Genomic DNA, 21,039 nt, shown 5'->3' with positions numbered 1-21,039 from the left:
GCAGGCACTCTTAATTTTTTGGAAGTTAGAAATAAATGCAAGTAGACCACATAAAAAATACATTACTTTTCACGTAGAATATTATAACAAAACATCTATCAAAACACAAATAACACATAAAATAATCAAATTACAATCATCAATTCAAAAATTTGCTTCTAACTGAACTATCTATAAACTTCACAATCTAAAATATTAACTCAAGTCACAGATAAGAAAATGCCACTCGACTTTGTGGGCATAGCACAGAGTTCCTCAACTTGTTTTCATTACGGGCCAAATTTTGCCAATGCAAAGACTATAGGGTAGGGATGCACCAAATATTTGGCCACCGAAAATTTTCCGCCGAAAATGGCCCAAAAGAGCATTTTCGGCTTCGGCCGAAAGACTTTTATCACCGAAACAATACGGCCGAAATGTTGTGATGACACAAACAGAAACCGCAACCTGCACGTGCTTGTCTGAAGCAACATGTATGCGGCGTGGGTGTATTTAACCGCAAAAAGGCGCTAAAGTACGCACAGAGGCACCTGCGGTTGTGTCCGGTCCAGACGTGATCATCACAGTGAGTACGCCCTTCAAAGATCAGAACTCTTGATGTGTAAACTTTAGAGAGAGTCGCGCAAATGGGTCTCATACTGTATAGTCCATTAACATACATGTGCCGAATAAAGCAATGAAAAACAACGTTTTTATGCTGCGCTGTTTGGGATTCGCCTTCGTTCTCTGTGTGCGCTCGCGTTTAAGTGCCCTCAATAGTGCACACACGAGTGAGACGCAAACAAGCGAACGTAAAATCTTTCTGTTATTGACAGGGCACATATAAACAAAATTATCTCCAAAGTATTCTTTTTCTAATAAAAACATTTGTTTATGTCTTAAGTGTATGTATAGATTACAGTCATAAACCAGTCTCTGCTTATTTAAAGAGACAGTACCCTCAATTAACCTACTTAAGTCTAACAAAGAGACAAATAGCTCTAAAAATAATAATATATTTAATTTATACAATAAAGACAATGTTATGAATCATTTATTTCGATTTCTATACCTAATGCTAATGTTAGCCCTTATTAATGTGCAGCTTTGTTCTTTTTTATAAATTTTTGTAATTTCTTTATTTGTTATTAGATTTTACCCACCCCCTTTTTGCTGATCTGAAAAATAATCTGATCCGTGCCTCAAAAACTGTAATGTGATCTGAACCGTGAGTTTTGTGATCTGTCACACACCCCTAGTAAAGTTAGTAGACAGTAGCCGTGTTTGCACTATCGGGCTTCAAGCGGGCATGCCAATGCCTGCCGAGGCCTGTGGCGTTTGCATTGTCACTTCCGGGGCATGATCGTGCTTCACTGGTGCTTCGTTGGGGCTTAAGGCCCGGCTTTTCTGGCCCGCCGAATTCCTTGGGCCAGAGCGGGCTTCTCGGGGCTAGGGGAGTGGTAAAGGTCAAAGGCGGAGTTTATCTCTGGCAAGATGCGCATCCATCTGTCTGCAGATTTAAAACTTTACAAATAATCGGGATCACCAGTAATTTACTGTTTAACGGAAGATGCCTGCTATGTTTGTACTTCGGACTGAAGAAAATGATCTGCATATGTAAAAAACAAAAGACGCGTTACGAAGCCGAACTCGCCATGCTAAGGACCCGGCGCACAACGCTACCGGTTCGGGAGAAGTTTATAAAGTTTCGGGCACAGAACAAAGTGTTTAAAGTGCAACAGTGCTGAGAAATTAAAGATGTGTGCTGGATCATCATTTCATCGTCCAAGAAGCGATCGCTCGAGTCACGATGGTATCTACAGTCGCTGAGTTAATGCTACATAACGTTTGCATACAAAACACTTAAAATACGATACAAATAACGATTGCATAAGTGTCTTACATGGGTGTTTATTGTGTTTTTTGTGTTATATTGTCATCTCTGTTGAATTTTTTAGTCAGCCCTTAGAAAAAGTAACCATGGTTTTATTATATTAGTCATAGCGATGCTTTCTGGCATTTTGGAGATTAATTTGACTCTTATATGAATGTAGCAAACTTTATATGTCGGTATACTGTATGTGTATTTACAAACCCTTTATACAAAACATCACATGATGTGCTGCTTTCTTTTGTGTCCGTTTTACAGAAAAATGCCAACGTAAAGCTTTCAGTTTGTCATCCAGGAGTTTTTATTTAGTATATGAGAGATGACACAGCAACAAATGCAAGAGCAGGAGATGAAACGAAGATGATGATGATGAGACGACAGGAGCCATGGATCTTAAAATCCGTCCGGAGGAGATGTCTTTAAATACACTGTTTGTGCACTGATATAAACTTAGGGCTGGGCGATATGACCCAAAAAATTATCGAGAAAATGTTTTCCATATCAGTCGATATCGATAATTATCATGATAAATAACAAATCTTTACTCCTGTCAAATTTAAAGGCAGATTTTTGCTCCTGAATGAAAATTGTAAAAACCAGACAGTTAATAATGGTTTTAAACTACTTTTTATTCAGAACATGACAAATACAAATACTAAAATCTTGTTTTAATGCATCTGTATTAAATGTAAATCTATTTGTTGTGAAATCAACACATTTCTGACACAAAAGCAGCAGACGACTGTCACTTTAAGACTCAAGACAGACTGCTTTAAGTTTCAATATACTGAGTAACAGCTGTTTATGTTCACTTAAACAAGAAAGAAAACTTAGTTCAGTGATCACGCGTGTGTTATACATATACGAGCTATACACGCTGATAAATGGATGCCAAGAGTGTCACGTTGCTGTGGAAGAGCACATACGCAAACATTATATTCACTGCAGTGGTGGATCTGCTGCTTTTCCTCAGTTTCCTGAATTTGTGAATGTCCTGTTAATATACTTTTAAAGCTGTGTGGACGTGTGCGGACTTGTGTGTGCGCAAGGCAGACGCTGAATGAAAGTACAGTATACTGCACCTATTGTGTCTGCTGTGTTTGACGAACCCTGTTTGCGCGTCCAACATTACACACAAGAAAATGTTTCCGCGCATTTGGATTCCGTGATTCCGTCCGCGTTATCCGCATCACGAAAATCATAGGTCTCTACTAATAAATGAATAACTTGCCTCATCTTCCACTCCTTCAAGTCTTACTGTCACTGTGATTGTAAACCAAGAGCGCGTGCCGCATCCGGAAGTGCTCGCGCAACATTACGCACAGTGCGTAAACATTATCGATCACTTATCGAACTGTCCTTATCGTTTCATCGAAAAAGTTTATATCGGTAAAATTATCGTTATCGAATTATCGCCCAGCACTATATAAACTTAATGTAAAGTACCGCGTTATTATTACTATGGCTGCTTGTCAGTTTATTGAAAATGATTGCTTAATAAGGATCACATCTGAAACACAGAAATGGTATGCAACAAAATGGTAAATATAGCCAACATTAACTTAACCACTGTAACATAGCTTTTTAAATACTTGTGTATATTCAGAGTTGATTCTTAACGAGTACATTTTCTAATGATTTCTCAAACGTTTTGAGATGCAAGTAAAGTGATTTTCATTCTTATTCAGCTATTCGAGGCAGTTCTTTATAGACAAAAGTATTTATTTATTGACACATTATTGAAATAGCTATTAGACAGTTACCTTGTGTTTCATGTGATGCTCAACTATTAACATTTTCATGATTAAAGATATCACACCTCTTATAATGTGTAAGTATGTTTACATCGCCATAGAACTATAATTACAAACTTAACGTTTAGGGATGGGTACCGACCTCTGTACTTTTATAGGCACCGACCGAATTGCGTCGGTACTACCCAGTATCGATTCACATAAAATCAATCGGTGCTCAATTTCGGTACCTGAGCGAACATGTCAGCGCGCCGTGTGAGTCTGGTATGTAGCGAAAGCGTGTGCACGCGCGAGAGAGAGATCGTGTGGTAAGTCACACCCCTTTGCAACTTGCTTAATGGCTAACAGAAAGCGATCTAACGTGTGGTTAAATTTCACAAAGGATGATGCAGACAATGCTACCTGTAATATTTGTAACAGTAAGTGCAAGGCAAGCAGTGGTAATACATCCAACCTGAGGAAGCACTTATTTAAACACAGTGTGTATTTAAAAGCACAGCTTATAAGCTTATAAAAGCTTATTAAGATGCGTTTTCGTCGATCGGATCACTAGTGGACGAGAGAGACAAATTCTGTTTACACCTGGTATTTAGCAACACCAGTCCGTCTCTTTTGTCCACTTTCGATCGCTTCTGTCCTGATTACTTTGAGTGGTGGTCCGTGGAGACTGCAGGGAAGTCCCTTTGCTTTCGTTTTAACGCGAGCTGGAGTAATGACGGGTTTAAATGGACGCGAACTAATACGGCGCTGCTTGTGTTTTAAGTAAACATGCTGCACAGTGTTTTGTACATGAATATGTTGGAGCTTTCTCAGATATTTCAGCACAATTAATGAAATAAGATCACGCAGCTTTCACGCGCTCGCGAAATGAAACTGCGGAGATCAGCCGCTTTTAGTTTTATCAATGAAAGCCTAAAGACTGTGTGTTCACGCTAAAAGTCAGAAATGACGTAAAACTTTGTGCTCAGTACCTCAGATTAGATGAATAGGAGGAGAGAAGGCGGTCCGTGTGGCTGTTTGAACTCATTCAACCACATGCGGACCAAATGCCAATGCTGGCCAGATTGGCAAAAAAGTCTCTGTGTCCAGTCCTCTTCTACATCCTCAGAGCGAGTGTTCTCTACTGCTGTCATGGCTTTTACCCGAGAACGTTGACATGCTGATTTTTCTAAAAATCAACTGCTAGTATTGTTTTCTACATAAAAGTTTACTTTTATGTTGCTTTTAGGAGGTTCATGTTCATTGATCATTTGTCTTACTTATATATTTTATTTATTTATTTTATTTATATGTAAGACATATGCCCTGGATGTTATAGGGATGTTTTTTTTTTTAAAGATTGTGTGTATTATTAAACATTTCGAAATAAATAACAAAATGTTGAAAATGAGAGGTTTGGGCTTATTATGTCCACTGAAAGTCACCTAAGTCAGAGTAAAGTACCGAAAAAGGTACCGCTGGGTACCGGTATCGAATTACAGGTACCGGCATCGGAACCGGTACCGGTAAAAATGTGAAAGGTACCCAACCCTATTAACGTTACAAATTTAGACACAAGTGCATATTTTAAAATAAGATTATTTTATATAAATGTAAAACTATGACTCGTGATATTCTTTAAAATATTGTGTATATAGTATAATGGCACATTAGGTAGATGAACGCTTTATTTGTAATTATCCTACCTCATAAAGTTTACTATTGCTTATTGATCTGATATTGTCTCGTTGTGAGATCGCTCGTGTGCAGCCAACATAAACTTCAAGAGTAACACCGCGGATAGAGCAAACATCTCTATCTTCTCATCTTGGCTTTCACCGTGCAAACAGCCGCCTCAGTTATTTTCATTATGTTTGTTGTATGATGATGCGATCTCACTCCCGTCTCCTGTCAGATTGAAGTGACTTCCTCACGGTAAAACAGGCGGAGTTGTGTGACGTTACATCCAGGTAGGCGTATTAAGGGTAGAGATCGACCGATATATCTGTTTTCCGATATTTTCCCCGATATTTGAGCATTTTCCGATGATCGGATATCTGTTTTGTAATATCGGATTGACCGATAAACAAGAAAATTGCGCGCTGGACGCATCTGAGGAGAGGAGCTCACAGCAGCAGCAGCGTGCACAGCAAATATGACGGCGTGTGACGCGACTTTATTAAAAGGACTTTGAGTATACTTACTTTGCATATGAGGCATTTATAGCACAGCTTATTTGTGCATTAATGTATGTTATGTTAAATAAGTTGATATATTAAAAGCAATGTATGCAGCTTGTCCAAGAATAGAGACGAACTCACAGAGTCACGCTGGCTGATCCATAAAATCCGGTCCCAATAACGACGTAGCTTTGCATGAATAAAACAGCCATGAATTAATGCTTTGTGGAATTAAAAACGCTAAATTAAATTCGTTTTTCTGTTATTTATGCTTATAATTAGCATCGTAAAATCACGTTCATATAGCTGATCACTTACCGGAGGCTAAAGCACATCTACCACTTTTAACAAGATTTACCCTATTAACATTTACCAGATAAACATTATTTTGCTAAAATATCTAAATAAATGTCTGTGGATATTAATTAATTATTTATTACCTCCGCAAGCGGTCACAGTTTAATACAGTTAATGCGCGAGTAAATGCATAGATAAACAGCGCTGTCTACAGCCATTTCATAAGCTAAAACAACTAAATATGAATTATTCTGAAATCAAATAATGTTACCAGTTAAGAAATTTGATGATATATAAGCCGTTTTGAGTGTTACTTTCCTGAATGTAGTATTCCAGTCAGTGATATTATTTGTAAAATCTCTTTGCTAACTACTGGTTGGATTGCTGAAGGCTCAGGTTGCTGGTCAAAACAACGATATTATATCCCAAAAAAGGCACTTAATCCACCTGTTTTACTCTATAAACTATGTATAACAAGCAGCCAACTCCGCTATACTTTTCTCTCTCTCCCGCTCTGTTACCTGAAAACCGCAGCGCGAACTTTGGATCAGTCCATTTCTGACGAAATGATAGGGGTGTTTGGAATAGTCCATGTATTGGGAATATAGTTTCTACATTATTCATTAAATTAATATTATTCTTTACTCTTTCAGACCCCTCTATTTATGACTTTGTATGCAAAGAGGGAGTGATTGTGATGATGATTATTATTATAAGGGTTTGTTCAGTTCAGTAGTGTAGTAATTATTATGTCAAAAACAGAAGTATAACAGTAAATAAAAATCGGTTCAGCATATCGGTTATCGGGCACATAAGCCTCCAAATATTTGTTATCGGCATCGGTTTGAAAAAATGAGTATCGGTCGATCTCTAATTAAGGGCGGGGTTTTCTGAAGCGCTGCGGCGCTATTGGCTTGACAATGCAAACGCGTCGTGATTTTGGCTACACAGCTGGAGGTCTGAGGCTATTGGCTCCGCGAGGCCCGTTTGAAGCCCTGGCTCGCACAGGCCTGATAGTGCAACTGAGGCTAGTGATAGCCATAAATGCATTTGTACTAATAATTGGCATAATAATTTATTTCGGTGTTTTGGTTTCGGTTTTTCGGCCTTGGTTTCGGCCTAGAATTTTCATTTCGGTGCATCCCTACTATAGGGCCACTGACCACAATGTTAGCTCTGCTGTTCTTGATGTTTGTTTTTGATGCTGTTGGCCATTTAAAATTAGTCCAAAAGCATCGCAATGACTATTCACAGCCCAAAAACCAACAACTAATGAACCAAATCCTCTCATCTCTAACCTGCAGAAAAACATCAACCCGCAGAAACAGTTTAAAAGAAGCCCAAATCAGAACTCCAAGGAAAGCAGTGGACCTGGCAACACTGTGGTCCAGGCAATGCTGCTAAAAATGCAGCTCCATTATATGAAGAAAAATTGCCTGACTTTAATTATAAACGCACAGTTTGCGCTGTATGCAATGTCTTTTGTTGACAACAAAATTAATTATACATTTTATTGATTAGTTGTTGCAGCCCTAGGTGAAATAATAGGTAGAAAAAGCATACAAACCTGTATTGTTGGTGATTGTGATGGGAACGCCCTGCAGCTGATGCATCTGCAGCCCTGTGTTGCCAAGCGTGTTCAGGTTAATGGTCTGAAGGCCGGACAGCTGCATGGTTCCTGCTGTACCAGCTGCAGGCATTGGCGCCAGTGTGATCTGTGTATTAGCAGGGCTTTGCAGCTGAAGGGTCTGCCAGCTGATCTGACCATTTGGACCTACGGTACGGATCAGGATGGGGCTACCGTTTGCAATGGTCTGGATCTGAACGTTCTGCACTCCATCCTGAGACAGCGTTTGCGTTGCGAACACCTGACCGCCAGCTGAGACGGCGCTGGGCGGAACGGCTTGCAGGACCTGCTGCGGTTGTATGACAATTTGAGTTTGACTGGCCTTCTGTCCTTCTCTGTTATCATTCTGAAAGCTTTTTCCCATTTCACCTTTACTGCTCTGAGTTAGCGTAACACCACATGATGTGGTTGTCTGTGTGCTGCTAGTAGGGCAGTACTCCACCTGGCCCGAAGACGTTACGTTCTGAAACAGCTGAGAAGTTCCTAACGTTCCTCCTGAGCTCACATCAACTCCGGCACCAGCAGAAGTACCAGAACCAACTGGGAGAAGAGTGATGTTAGCATTCAACGGGACAGGCATGTTGGTAAGAAACTGCGTCTGCCCGGGCAGCACAGCATTACCCAGACTGATGTTCTGCAGAGGTATGGCTTGTTGAAACAGACCTGGAACAGTTAATATGTTACCAGCACCAGCGGCTCGGTTGGTGGAGGCAGCAATGAGCTGTTGGCCGCCGTTGGGCGAGGACACGAGCTGAAACTGCCCCGCTGTTGCGGCTGACACATCCTGAGTTGTCTGTGTAAACTGGAGCTGTTGCCCATCCACAGTCTGAAACTGTGGGATCACCTGATACTGGATATTTGGCATGACCCCAGAGAGGGTCGTGAGCAACTGCTGACCTTGAAGGTTTTGCGAGGATGCCATTACATACTGCTGTTGCTGAACTGCAGTGCTTGTGGATGTCGTTTGTCGACCTTTATCATCTCCTGTGTGTGGAGTTGTGCTACTGGAGCTGATGACAGTCTGAGTGCTGGTCGGGACGATGTGCCAGCCATTACTGGTCTGAGATAGATGGGCCTGCTGGAGATCCATTTGTTGCTGCTGTTCCACTGCATCACTTTCATCAATCCGGCTGCAGGTGGCTGCCAACATGGCTAAAGGTGACGGCTGCTGTGAGTCCTACAGAGAAAAAACATTTTCAAGATTCAAGATTTTTTTTACATTGTAGGACAAATGGGTTTAGCACTGAAATCAAATGATACAAATTAAAGCTGTAACAGCGACCCTTACTCTATGGACGTCAGATCATCACCTATTGCAAAACAGTGTCATATCATGTAAAATTTTGCCTTTACATGTAGTGTGTGTTAGCGGCTTACTCCCAACCCCAATAAACATGAGACTATGGGCAAGATTTACTAAATAGGGCAAATGAGTAGTACATGATTGCAATTTCGAAAAAGCCAATAGGAGTGAACATTTCTGTGTATGATTTACTGAAAGGGCGCAGGTTAAAGAACACAGGTGCAAAATCTAATTTCCATAATGACTAATACAATCTGCCTAGAGCAGAGCAAATTGAGTTTAAGATAAGCGTTTTAGGTGCTAAATAGAGGCACAAATCTTAGTAAATTGTGTTGTCTGATTCATTTAAATAATCTACTTTTATATATTTTGCATCCAAAGAGGAAAACTCCTACAAATACATATGCTTTATGCCGTCCCTCCAGAAAAATGCGATCGCATGATTTAACGCATAATCAGCCAAAGTCCGCATATTTATGCGGGGGGGGCGATTTTTTTCAAATACGCCGCACTTTTGCAGCATAATTTGCAGATTTCCGTGCGCAAAATATGTGGGGCCTGCATTATTTCATAATCCCCGCATTTTCGTAGCAAAAATCACATACATCTTAGCAGAAAGTTGAAAATGTTGCATTTACCTCACACAATCGCAGCCATGTCCCCTGTTACCATGAGAACGTTATGAAGTGACATGATTATGTGGCGTGAACATCATTGAATAGCTGCAAAAGCTGAAAACAGTTTTTGCAAGTTCCCGCACTTTTTGCAAGTTCCCGCAATTTCATAGCATAAAATTGCATATATATCCCGCATATTCCATCGCATTTTTTTAAGAAAACGTGTCGCGTTAATGATTGAAGAATTAATCGCATAGGTTAAAGCTGACAGCCCTAGTTTTATCATTAAATTAAGTTTTTAAACGTAGGTTTGAGCTCTTTCGAGGACGGCAAAACAAGTTAATTTACCATTTAATGTTAAGACTTATGCTGCGTTCCAGGCAGGTTTTCACGACTTCAGAACCACGTCTCACGACTTGGAACTGAGAGACTACATCGATCTAGTACACAGTGCACTTTCACAAGTAGAAGGTTGGAAAAACTTGGGTTACAGGTTGCTTGGAACGCGTTATTAATAGGCTGGCGAACTCGTGAATTTACATTAAATTCACTGATTCCTCCCCATACCACTCGGTGAGAGCTCGCGTACCACTACACTTTGAGAACCACTGCTCTATGGTATTCTGGCTCATGTGTTGTTGTACGCGTACCGTCCGCATGCAGTCCAGCTAGTTTTTTCTTAACAGAAACACGTAAAATAATATAAACACAGCACCCATAATTTAGTTTTTATGAATGTTCTGCAAGTTAATACAGACAAACAGACAGAAAGGACAGAGATGGCCGCCAACCCGTCGGTCACCGATCTTAAGATTTCCCCTATAGACCCCGCAAGTAAAAGAAAAAAATAAGTAGGTTCAGACCCGGACCAACGAGATCACCAGAACAATTCCTGGCAGCCTTGTGAATAATTTGCCCTGCTGCCAGTTAGCCTCTGTATTGCTTTTATGTACCAAAGTCAATTTTTTCTAATTTGGCATTCAATCGATAAATAATCAATTAGTTTAGCCTCTGCATCGCGTATAGTGTGGATTGGTGAATGGATGAGTCTTAATTTAACAGTACTCATTTTTCGGCATCATGACGTGCTTAATCCTGTATTTTATATACACATAATATAAAATAAAAAACACATAAAAACGTTACTTTGTGGAATACATTAGGGGTGCACGATTCAGAAAATTTCACGATTTGATTTGATTCCGATTTTTAGGCTCAAGATTCGATTCATAATCGATTTTCGATTCAAAAACGATTCTTGATTTTAAAAAACAGTATGTAAATGTAGTTTACTTTTTCCTATGTGACTGATTGTAGTAGATATACAATTTTAAAGAAAAGAAACACAACAAATTAAATGTAGTTTGATATTACTTTATGTCTTTATGCAAAAACAAAATTAAATATTTTAAGTTAAATGTACAACATGTAAAAAGATAAGATTCTAGCAATGTCAAGATCAAATGCCTGATAGGATATTTTCACGGACTAACACACGTCATGTCTCAGGCATAGACTACAGTATTTAAAATAGCATATATGCATTACTTATATTTTAAATTTAATTTAATGCAAAAATTTTAGGTTAACTATAGTCTATAGAAGAGAGTTAGTGTATGTCGACTTGAAGCGGACTGGGGTGGTGGGCGTGGCATCACGATGGTGTCTCTCTATCGTGATGTCAGTCAACCATCACGATGGACAATGATATAGTCCATCGGCACAACCTTAATTATTGGTGTACATGTAAACATAGTCAGTGATCATGACTGAACGATGAACTGATTATTGCACAGTTTTAGATAGGGCTGTAGCGATAAATCGCGTGTCCCATTAAAAAGATCTGTCTAAAATCGATTCTGCATCGCAAGGCTGCGATTCTGTGTTTCATGCGCAGCTTGTGCGTGTACTATGACATTTTGGTCAGTAAGAAGTCTCTATCAATCTAAAATTTTAAAGAGCCGGAGTTGTTTATAACATTAAAGAAGCAGGGTAGGCTACATGTTTTTCCCTTATAAGAAAAAGATTAACAAGCTATACTACAGCTAAATATATTTTTTGAAAAACAAAAATAAATTGAAGAACATCGTTTAGGCTTGTTAAAGGAGACAGAGAATGAAAAACCATTCTTACCTTGTCTTTGTTGAATAACGGTAGTCTACCCACATTCACAAACATACAAAAAGTGCTAAACATGCTAAACATCTCAGTCTCATAGAAATTCCTCTTTTAGAAATGTCAGCCAGAAAACAGCCTAATCTGAAAAACTGATGCTTATGACATCACAGGCATCTCACTGCCCCTCCACTTTAAAATAATTGGCTACATTTTTTGAGTGGCAGCAAAGTTAGCCAATCAGTAATGAGATTGCAAGTTAAGCCAGTAGGGGGAGCCAAATAGGTGCAAAACCACTTGTTTAAAATCCCCCACCCTAATAGAGCTATCTGAGAGAGGTTTTTAGGAAGCTTCTAAAGCATTACAGACCCAAACAAAAAAATTTTTGTCTACATGTCACATCACAGCACAAGGATAAATACTCTGTTCAATCATTCTATGTCACCTTTAAGTGCAAATTTACAGAGCATCGGTCAATACTCAACACAGAAATTAAAATTAGCCAGTATTTGTGCACCTGTAAATGTACAAAACGAATGAAATACAGAAGGCAATGCATATTTATTCAGGGCATTTTCAATAATATATTAGTAGATACATTAATGTGTATCTATAAAGTATGAAAACGAATGAATCATTATTTTGGCTAAATTAAACTGGATAAATCATTTTTAGTCACACAGATTTGTCATCCTTTCAGAACAAGCTCAAATGCTATCTATAACAACTTACATTATATCCTGTGTGTTCCCTGGGCGATAATATGTAGAAATATATTTGAGTAAAAAAGTACAGAACATCTGAGAGAATCGCAGACGAGTCGCCAACACCGTGAGATATTTGGCATGCTAAATATCTGGACCTGACGGCGATTCATAGATTCATAATCATGCCTTTTGAAATGTTTTTTGTTTGAAAATAACATTGGCGATGACCTACAGCCAATGAGAGGGCAACATACAGGACAGCTGGAAGTTCAGGAAGGAGTTATGAAGTTACAGCCCTAATTATGGTTAAGAAAAGGGCTTCTTTTCTTTTCGCTACAAATGAGTGCACATGCAGTTTGTATGGCAAGATTCTTGCGGGCTACCATTTTTAATAATAATCTGCAGTGTCACATGAGAACTCGTTGTTTCACTGTCACTTCTCACGTGCGTTTGGCTGTGAGACGTAGTTTGCTATGGTTAAGTCATGCCGTGTGAAACCCCCTGTCGACGATCCATTGTGCAGTGTGAAAACAGCAATGACTGAATGCTACCCCAGATATTAATGCAGTATGAAAAGATCTGTGACCAGACTACTTTGAAAATCGTGCAGTCTGTGCAGTCGGCATTACACGGAGCGGATGTCGTCAGGGTTTCCCGCAGAAAATTTGTTAGTTAAGGTGGTAGGGTTGGGCGGTGGGTGGTGGCGGGGGGTGACAATCAAAGGTGCGTACGCATCATGATGAAAATAGTTTTATTAAAAACACTCAAATAAAACTTATTTTTGAATAAACTATGACAGAAAATGAACACATACTAGATTATTAATGAATTAAATATTTTTAACAGATACCTCAAACGAAAATAGCTGCGTGATGAAGTGAAACTCAAGGGTTAATAAACACAAACTGAAGCAAATGTTGTAGAACATTTAGGCTGTGTGGCGCGCGTGCACGCTCGCGGTGTGAAGCGTGTCCGCGCTATAATCCAAGATGCACTTGATGGCCTTTTGTGCTGCGAAATTATAATTTTTTGGACAACCTAGTTAAGGTGGTAGGGTTTCCCAGCTTAGGTGGGCCGCCCGAACTGCAAAGAAAAAACTTATAAAAAGTGGTTTTAATGCTGGTGAGCAATCATATATAATATGACACTTTATATTTGTGTTGATCAGTTGGATTAAAGTAATGTTAATCTTAAAAACTGCATCTAGATTCAGACGATGCTACAGTTCAGTGCTACAGTTTTGTCATCTAAGTTTCACTTTTTCCACACGTTCACTGTATGATTTAACGAAATATGAATAACACAGTACTACATTTTGAATTGAAATTTACGAAAAACAAATTACTCTGTTAACGCTTGACAATCTGTCTGGCCTTTATTATACATGTATTATGTGAAAAACAAGAAGGGTATAGCTTCGTGAATTAAACGCGAAAAGCCCTAGCATGTGTGCACATTTACATATTAGGGATGTAACGGTATCGAAAATTCATGCTACGGTTGTATTTCGGTATGATACCCAAAGTGTAGTGTAGTTTTTACAATTTTCATAAAGAGATAATTAGACCATGTAATACAATAAAAAAAATCAAGTTTCAGTTTAGTTGGGTTTTAAGACGAGTCAATTCCTGAAAACAAAAACAACCCAGTAAAAATGAAAATAGCAGCCTACTTATTGCATCTGGACCTCGAGATGAGTTATGCCAGCTCACTTACTGATATAGGACGTTTCTCTCCGTAAGTCACATTTGTAGGCTGCATACATCATGAAGATCTTATTTCAGAATATTAAAATTTTTCAAGTTGACTATTATTCTTATTTAATCGTATATTGTTGTAATATGCTTATGACCTGCGAATGTAAAACTCAATTAACTTAAATAAGGCTTAATGACGTATGCAGCTGAAGAAGGCTGTAGCCTTCCAATTGAGAAACGGCATACACACTCTCCTCATTCACCGATTCACTCATACTCGTTTTTTGTATGCTGCCACCTTTTTGTCCTTTCTTGTCACAGTGAACCTGAATTTTTTCCACACAGCCGATTTAAAATTAGCGTTTCTTTTTCTTCACCACTAGCGGCATCCGCTATTGTCGCTCTACTTGTAAAGAGGCATCAGAGGGGCAACGCATGGGATTATGGGAATTGTAGTTCGCGCATCTCCCTCAGCTGGCTACACTTGGGCAAAAAAAACTACACTTGTTGCCTGGAAGACCTGACTAGGGCGGCGATAAACGTTTTTTTTTTTTTTAAGATTAATCTAGCGATTATTTTTTCCAGTGCATCGATTAATCTAACGATTCCTTTTATATCAGTCCGATTCGACTTCGATTCGATTCTCAATTATCTCCCCATTAATTAACTAATAGCAATTTATACATGTTGATTTACATATCTGAATGTAAACATTTCAATATATGTTTATTGCTCTTAAAATTTCAAAATAAAAAAAGACTATACAAGTGCAAAATAATGCATTCTTAGTCAGAGGTAGCATTCAATAAAGCATTTGCAGTGATACTGGGCAGTTTAGTAACCGTATAAAAATCTCAAGTTCAAATTACTTTATTTTACATGCATTTATGAGCAAAACCTCTTCAATGTGCCTTTTGATGGTCAGTGTAATTTTTATAACTTGATTTGTTTAATCCACATTGTTTTCGTGCTGTTCTGGTCCATTTAATGACAGATATAAACACAATTATAGACTTAAGAAGCACATATATTATTAAATCTCTTTCTCTTAAAGCTATGGTCTACGATTTCAAAGATTGTTCATTATTAATAAACTCGTTTAGATGCTGGTTATGGTTCTACAGTAAAATCCTAACAATATGAAGAGAAAAAAGAATTTTAAAAATCCATTCAGTCTATTGGGTGTACGGCGGCAGATAAATTGACCAATGTAAACTGTCCGGCCGGATAGCTTACATTGGTTAACTGCTCTCATCAAATCCCCGTACACTTGAAAATCCACCTCGCGATCGCGTCTCCACCCCATCGCTCACCACCCCGCCCCTCTCGTGCCTGCGACATGACATTTGTGTCAGTGTATGTTAGCTAGCGAAGCAGCAACATCTCACTAATGGAAAAAAAACTAACCGACAGCAGCAAGCTTCTTGTCCCTACAGTAAAGGTTAGAAGAAAAGGGAAGTCTGTAGAGGAAAGAGCAGAGGTAAAAAAAGTGTGAAAAACGCCGGACTCTAAGTAGAATCAATAAAGGGTCCGCAATTGACCGTTGGAGGAAGCTTCAGGGAGATTTGGGGCTGAAAACCGACGCCGACACGGCGGACTTTTTGTTGAACAGGTACGCATCTATTTATAATTTTATTTTGTGAGGTTACATAAATATATTTTTATCAGTCTGACAACATGCTGCCGGTCGGCATTGGAATGTTAGCCGTTTAGCATCGCGTATCACGAGTCAAAGTACTTATATTTACAAAGATTGTGTGTGGTGTTACATAAATCTTTTTATCAGTCTGGTAACAACATGCTCATGCTGCCGGTCTGCATTGAAGCCGTTTAGCATCGCGTATCACGGGTCAAAGTAATTATATTTACAAAGATTGTGTGTGGTGTTACATAAATCTTTTTATCAGTCTGGCAACAACATGCTCATGCTGCCGGTCGGCTTTGGAATATTAGCCGTTTAGCATCGCGTATCACGGGTCAAAGTAATTATATTTACAAAGTCATTCCTTGAAGCTCAGGAGGGGAAACGTATGCCAAACGTTGTTGTGAATGTAAATAACAATTGCAATCATAATTGTAATTGTTCATTCCTTCAAGGCTTTATGTGTTTACCGCTCTGTAAATCTCTGTTCTGATGATGTTTACTACCAGTGATCAAAGCATGAATGAGTGACGTTGTTCAGTTCGTTTCCCGGTGGGAGGGATCAGGTAGCACAGAGGGGCGGGATGAGTTTTTTAAAACTTACTAACCGCCTTACGCTTTCTCAACCGATTTTCAACATCGTAGACTACAGATTTAAGTTTGTTAAGCTGGACAGAGAGTGAATGAAAGCGCAGTCTTCTGGCAACAATGACATATTTCATTGCCTTCTGTTAAATTGCTCAAATGACTGTTTAAAACACACTTGGCATCACATTCATGATTTTATGGTAAAATGACACTTTTTCGCACTGTTGCTACAGAGCTGCGAGCTCGCGCTGCTCATGCGGCGGGGTGCCTGCTTGTTTACATGGGCGCTGAAAAAACCATGCGCTGTGCGGCCGCAGGCACTGCTCACCCTTGCTGTGTGAAACCGGTGTGGACTGAAGCCACTCGCGTTGCTACTACTCTACGGCCCCGCCTTTTTGGGTCTGACGAATCGACAAGCATATTTTGCGTCGATGTATTTTTTTGCGTTGACGTCGTCGATTACGTCGACGCGTTGTCCCAGCCCTAGACCTGACGTTTTATCGAAACATGTGACCACGATGATTCTGGGAAAACCTGATACCGGTATACCAAGAAATGTATAATACTGTTACGTACCTATTACATATACATAATTATTATTCACAGTTCACACAAATAAGTGCTGGGACGGATCGCTGTTGATCCGTGATCACTTCGCATGCGATTCGCGGATTATGCAAATTGAAATGGGGAAAGTTTATCTTTTGGACATGTTTCTAAGGCTTGCAAATGTTAACATTCAAGTGATTTAAAACAATTTAACCGCAAAAAGTTGCTAAAATTAGCAGATTTCTGTACGGACATGCGGTTAAGTGTGTCTGGTCCAGCTCCAGTCAGATCATCCTTTCAAAGATCAGAACTCCTCATGTGTAAACTATAGAGATAGTTGCGCTACTGTGTCTCATACTGTAGTCCATTAACATACATTTGCTGAATAGAGCAATGAAAAACAACGTAACGTTTGATGTGAAGCGACTGTTTAGGCTGCATCTTCTTCCTGAAGCGCCGTTTGGAATACGCCATCCGCCTGTGTGTGTGTGCACACGTTTAAGTGCCCTCAGTAGTGCATAATAATATACTTCAAAAAGTAAGCCAACACAAAATATTTTTGTTCTTGACAGGGCACATACACACAAAATAATCTCACAGTATTCTTTTTCTAATAAAAACATTTAAACATTTGTTAAAGTGAGTGATTGAGTATGAAATCAGTCTGCTTATTTGTTCTTAAAGAGACAGTAACCTCAATTAACCTACTTAAGTTTGTGTCATTAATGTTAATCAAACAACCCAAGACAAAGAGAAAATCACTTCTGTAGCTCTAAATTAATTTGTACAATAAAGAGAGTGTTATTATTCATTTAATTTCTGTACCTAATGCTAATTTTAGACCTTACTTAATGTGCACCTTTATTTTTTTTATAAATGTTTTTAATTTCTTTTTGTTATTAGATTTTTCCCACCATTTTTTGTGTTGATCCGAAAAATGATCTGATCCGTGCCTCAAAAACCGTAATGTGATCCGTCACAGCCCTAACACAAATATATGATGTAAACAAAAACCTCCCTTCTGCAAAACATTAATCACGGTTTTTGATTTTCAATTTCGATTTTTTTTTTATTCGAATGATTACAAAAACAAGATAATCGAAGTAAAACAATTATTGTGCTTCATTTAGTTTTTTGTCATTTCGTCTTGTATTGTAAATTCAGCACTGACAGGCATCATTTAAACAAAATACACCACTGCTTTGACACGTGTTGCCTATTGTAACAACATTACAAAAATGCTTTGAATTAAGTACTCCTTAATTTCAGAAATAACTCTTAGTCATCACGTTATATATATGTATTTGCCTACACAGGTAACTACACTAAACCTTTCCACTGGTGGCACTTGCGCTACCAACTTTTTCAGTTACTGGCGCAAAATATGATTTGGTCGCACATATTTTTTTCAAGTTATATTAAGGAGCTCTGGATAATAATGAACAATAATGAAACTGTATTGCATACAGATGTGCTTTTTATTTTACTTATCTTTTAAACCACATGCCTTCTTGTAGGGGTGGGACAAAAAAATCGATTCTTAGATGAATCGCGATTCGGACGTGGGCCGATTCTGAATCGATTCGCGACTGTCAAGAATCGATTCTTAAATGTAAGTTTACAAAATACATTATAAGAACCAAAAGGCGGAACTCAACTGGGGGAGCAGTGCTGCACACGGACAACTTAAGAGAGTGTGCACTGCACGAGCGCATAGCGGAGCTTACAAGAGCAAAAGAGAAAGAAATAAGATCTAGAACAGCCCTGTTTGACTCATTCTAAACTGCAAGAAAACAAGATAAACTTTGGGATAGTCTTTCTCTGCCTTTTCTCTGTTCAGTGAGCAGCAGGGAGAAACAGCGCATTTAATTTAATGACTCTTCTGTAGCATTTCCCTAAACCATCCGCTGACTGTTTAGATATAACATGAATATACTTCTGTAAAATATGCACATAGTTTGTTATTCAGTCGCTGGGTGCGCTGCATTATAAAAATATAGTAATACTGCCGATCACCGTGTATAATGATGATGCTAGACGCACGTCAGTTCGTGGAAGTTAATGCCGGTTAACATATAGAATTAATAATGTCACGTTTAATTACTATTTTTACTGGTTTTAATGTCTTACAACAGAAACAGGACATATATGTATATAAGAATGAGATTATTCATCCCTTAGTTGCATTAAAGTACAGTATATGACAGTTCAGAGACTAGTACCAAAAGCGCAAACATTAACCTGGCTTTGAGAGCAAATGTGACGTAATGACGTCACAGATATGCAAATTAGTATGTCAAGAATTGATTCTGAATCGAATCGGGACCCTAAGAATCGACTCTGCATCGATTCACGAGGATCCAAGCGATTCCCACCCCTACCTTCTTGTTTTCTTAAACGTTGCAGTGTTTCCCACAGATATGAAAACACTTACTGTTTTTGCACTGATATATGAAGCAATTAGATGACACTTTTTATCAAACTCAATATAATACAATAATATGTATAGTATATACAGTGCAGGTCTATAAATTATAAATGTGACTGATGTTATAATGGTAATAATTTCTATGGCCGTTTTCCGATCGACAATATTTATCAGACTTGGGACCCAAAGTACTTAAACTAGGACCTAACCGGACCCAACTGAACATTTAAAATATAAACCCGGAACCATACGGGTCCCGCGTCCTTGTTGAAGAAAGACCTCTGCTCAAGTTCAGAAACATGGAAGACACTGAGAGGCACCCAGAGAGCAAGCGAACTCACACTCATAGGGAGAGACACGACGTGCTTTCACGCAAAATGAAGCCAACGTGTTGAAGGCTCAGAGCACGTTATAAAATGTATTCTTAAAATAAACATTTCTGTTTTAATAAATGCTCATAGTAAATCATAGCATATTGTCTAAAACATTAGGTAGCTACAAAAATAATCAGTGTACACTTGTGTACACATCATCTTTGTCTTTAAAACCATGATATGACCCCTTTAAAAATACAATTTAATATATACAACAAGGAAAATAAAAATACTCTCTTCTAAAAAAAGAACTAAATGCTTTTCCACCAAATCAGGATTGAGATTATAGATTATGCCTGTCCAAGTTTGAGTGTTGTTTAATACATCGGCTCTGGTGTGACAGTACAGAAGTGTGAGTTATTTACACTGAGGTGCGAGTTGTGTGGAGTATTTAATAGCTGAAGATGTTACACACCCATTTCCCTCCCACAGTCCCTGTGTGAACCTGCTCAAAGCAGGAAGTGACACACAATCAAATATGTCCATAAACAACAAATACGTTGTTGTTAGTTTGACCAAAATAAAGGGAATGTGTTAGTAACAGAGATGATCCTGGTAAAGTTTATAAAGATAAAAGAAATGTTTTTCAAGTTAAATTGACTTACTAATGCTGAACTGCTGGAGTTTCTCTTCTGAATGAAGCTCGTGTCGTTTTCCACCAGCGCGGCCATTTCATCATGCTGTTGATCTGACACACAAACACAAACTAAACAACACAACTCAATATAAAGTCAGTAGCATGCATTTCATGGATAAAGAGATTTAAGTGTGTTAGCTAAATAACACCGATCTTGACACTACTTCAGTGGCCTTAGTCACACATTACAAAAAGTTTAATATTCACACTCACTTCATAAGTACGATTATTCAGCTGATTTGTCTGATGTTTCTATCGCACTTTATCGACATTATATAACTTGATGTTACTGAGGATCGATTAACTCAACTTTCACAACTCAAAAAGCAAGCCCAACACTACACTTACTCGATCCAGAGATTTAACAACTCTAATAAAAGTCTTCAGAGAACGATAATAAGATGATCACCACCCGTCACACATGAAGTAACTTAGCTAGTTTTAAGGAGGGGGAGTACGATGTCATGGTTTGACTAGTTAGATATCGTTGAAATACATGCGATCACAAAAGTGCTTATTTTCATACTGACTGAAAACTGACAACAGTGAATAAAAACTTAACTATGAAGTTAACTTACCGCTCATAATGTGTGAAGGCGCGAGTTTTTCACGCGTCCTGTAGACTAGCATGAACTCTTACACAACGCAACCAAACTTGACGAACAGAAGGGAGGG

At 38.6% G+C, this 21,039-nt stretch overlaps 1 protein-coding gene across 2 annotated transcripts in view; it reads right to left on the bottom strand.

The window, feature by feature from the left end:
* Nucleotides 1-21,039, bottom strand: part of sp1 (sp1 transcription factor) — a 40,395-nt gene extending 19,356 nt beyond the window's left edge. For both annotated transcript variants that reach the window (XM_065241918.2, XM_065241919.2), the window contains exons 1-3: nt 20,943-21,039; nt 20,333-20,415; nt 7,648-8,884 (exon numbers count right to left, since the gene is read on the bottom strand). In XM_065241918.2, coding sequence (XP_065097990.1) covers nt 7,648-8,884; nt 20,333-20,415; nt 20,943-20,994 — 1,372 coding nt within the window. In that variant the 5' untranslated portion in view covers nt 20,995-21,039. The remainder of the gene's footprint in view (nt 1-7,647; nt 8,885-20,332; nt 20,416-20,942) is intronic.

Source organism: Paramisgurnus dabryanus, chromosome 14 (genome assembly GCF_030506205.2).
Source record: "Paramisgurnus dabryanus chromosome 14, PD_genome_1.1, whole genome shotgun sequence".
In the NCBI taxonomy this organism is placed as follows: domain Eukaryota; kingdom Metazoa; phylum Chordata; class Actinopteri; order Cypriniformes; family Cobitidae; genus Paramisgurnus; species Paramisgurnus dabryanus.
Note: the sequence above shows the minus strand (reverse complement) of the source record. Positions and strands in the feature narration are given on the sequence as shown.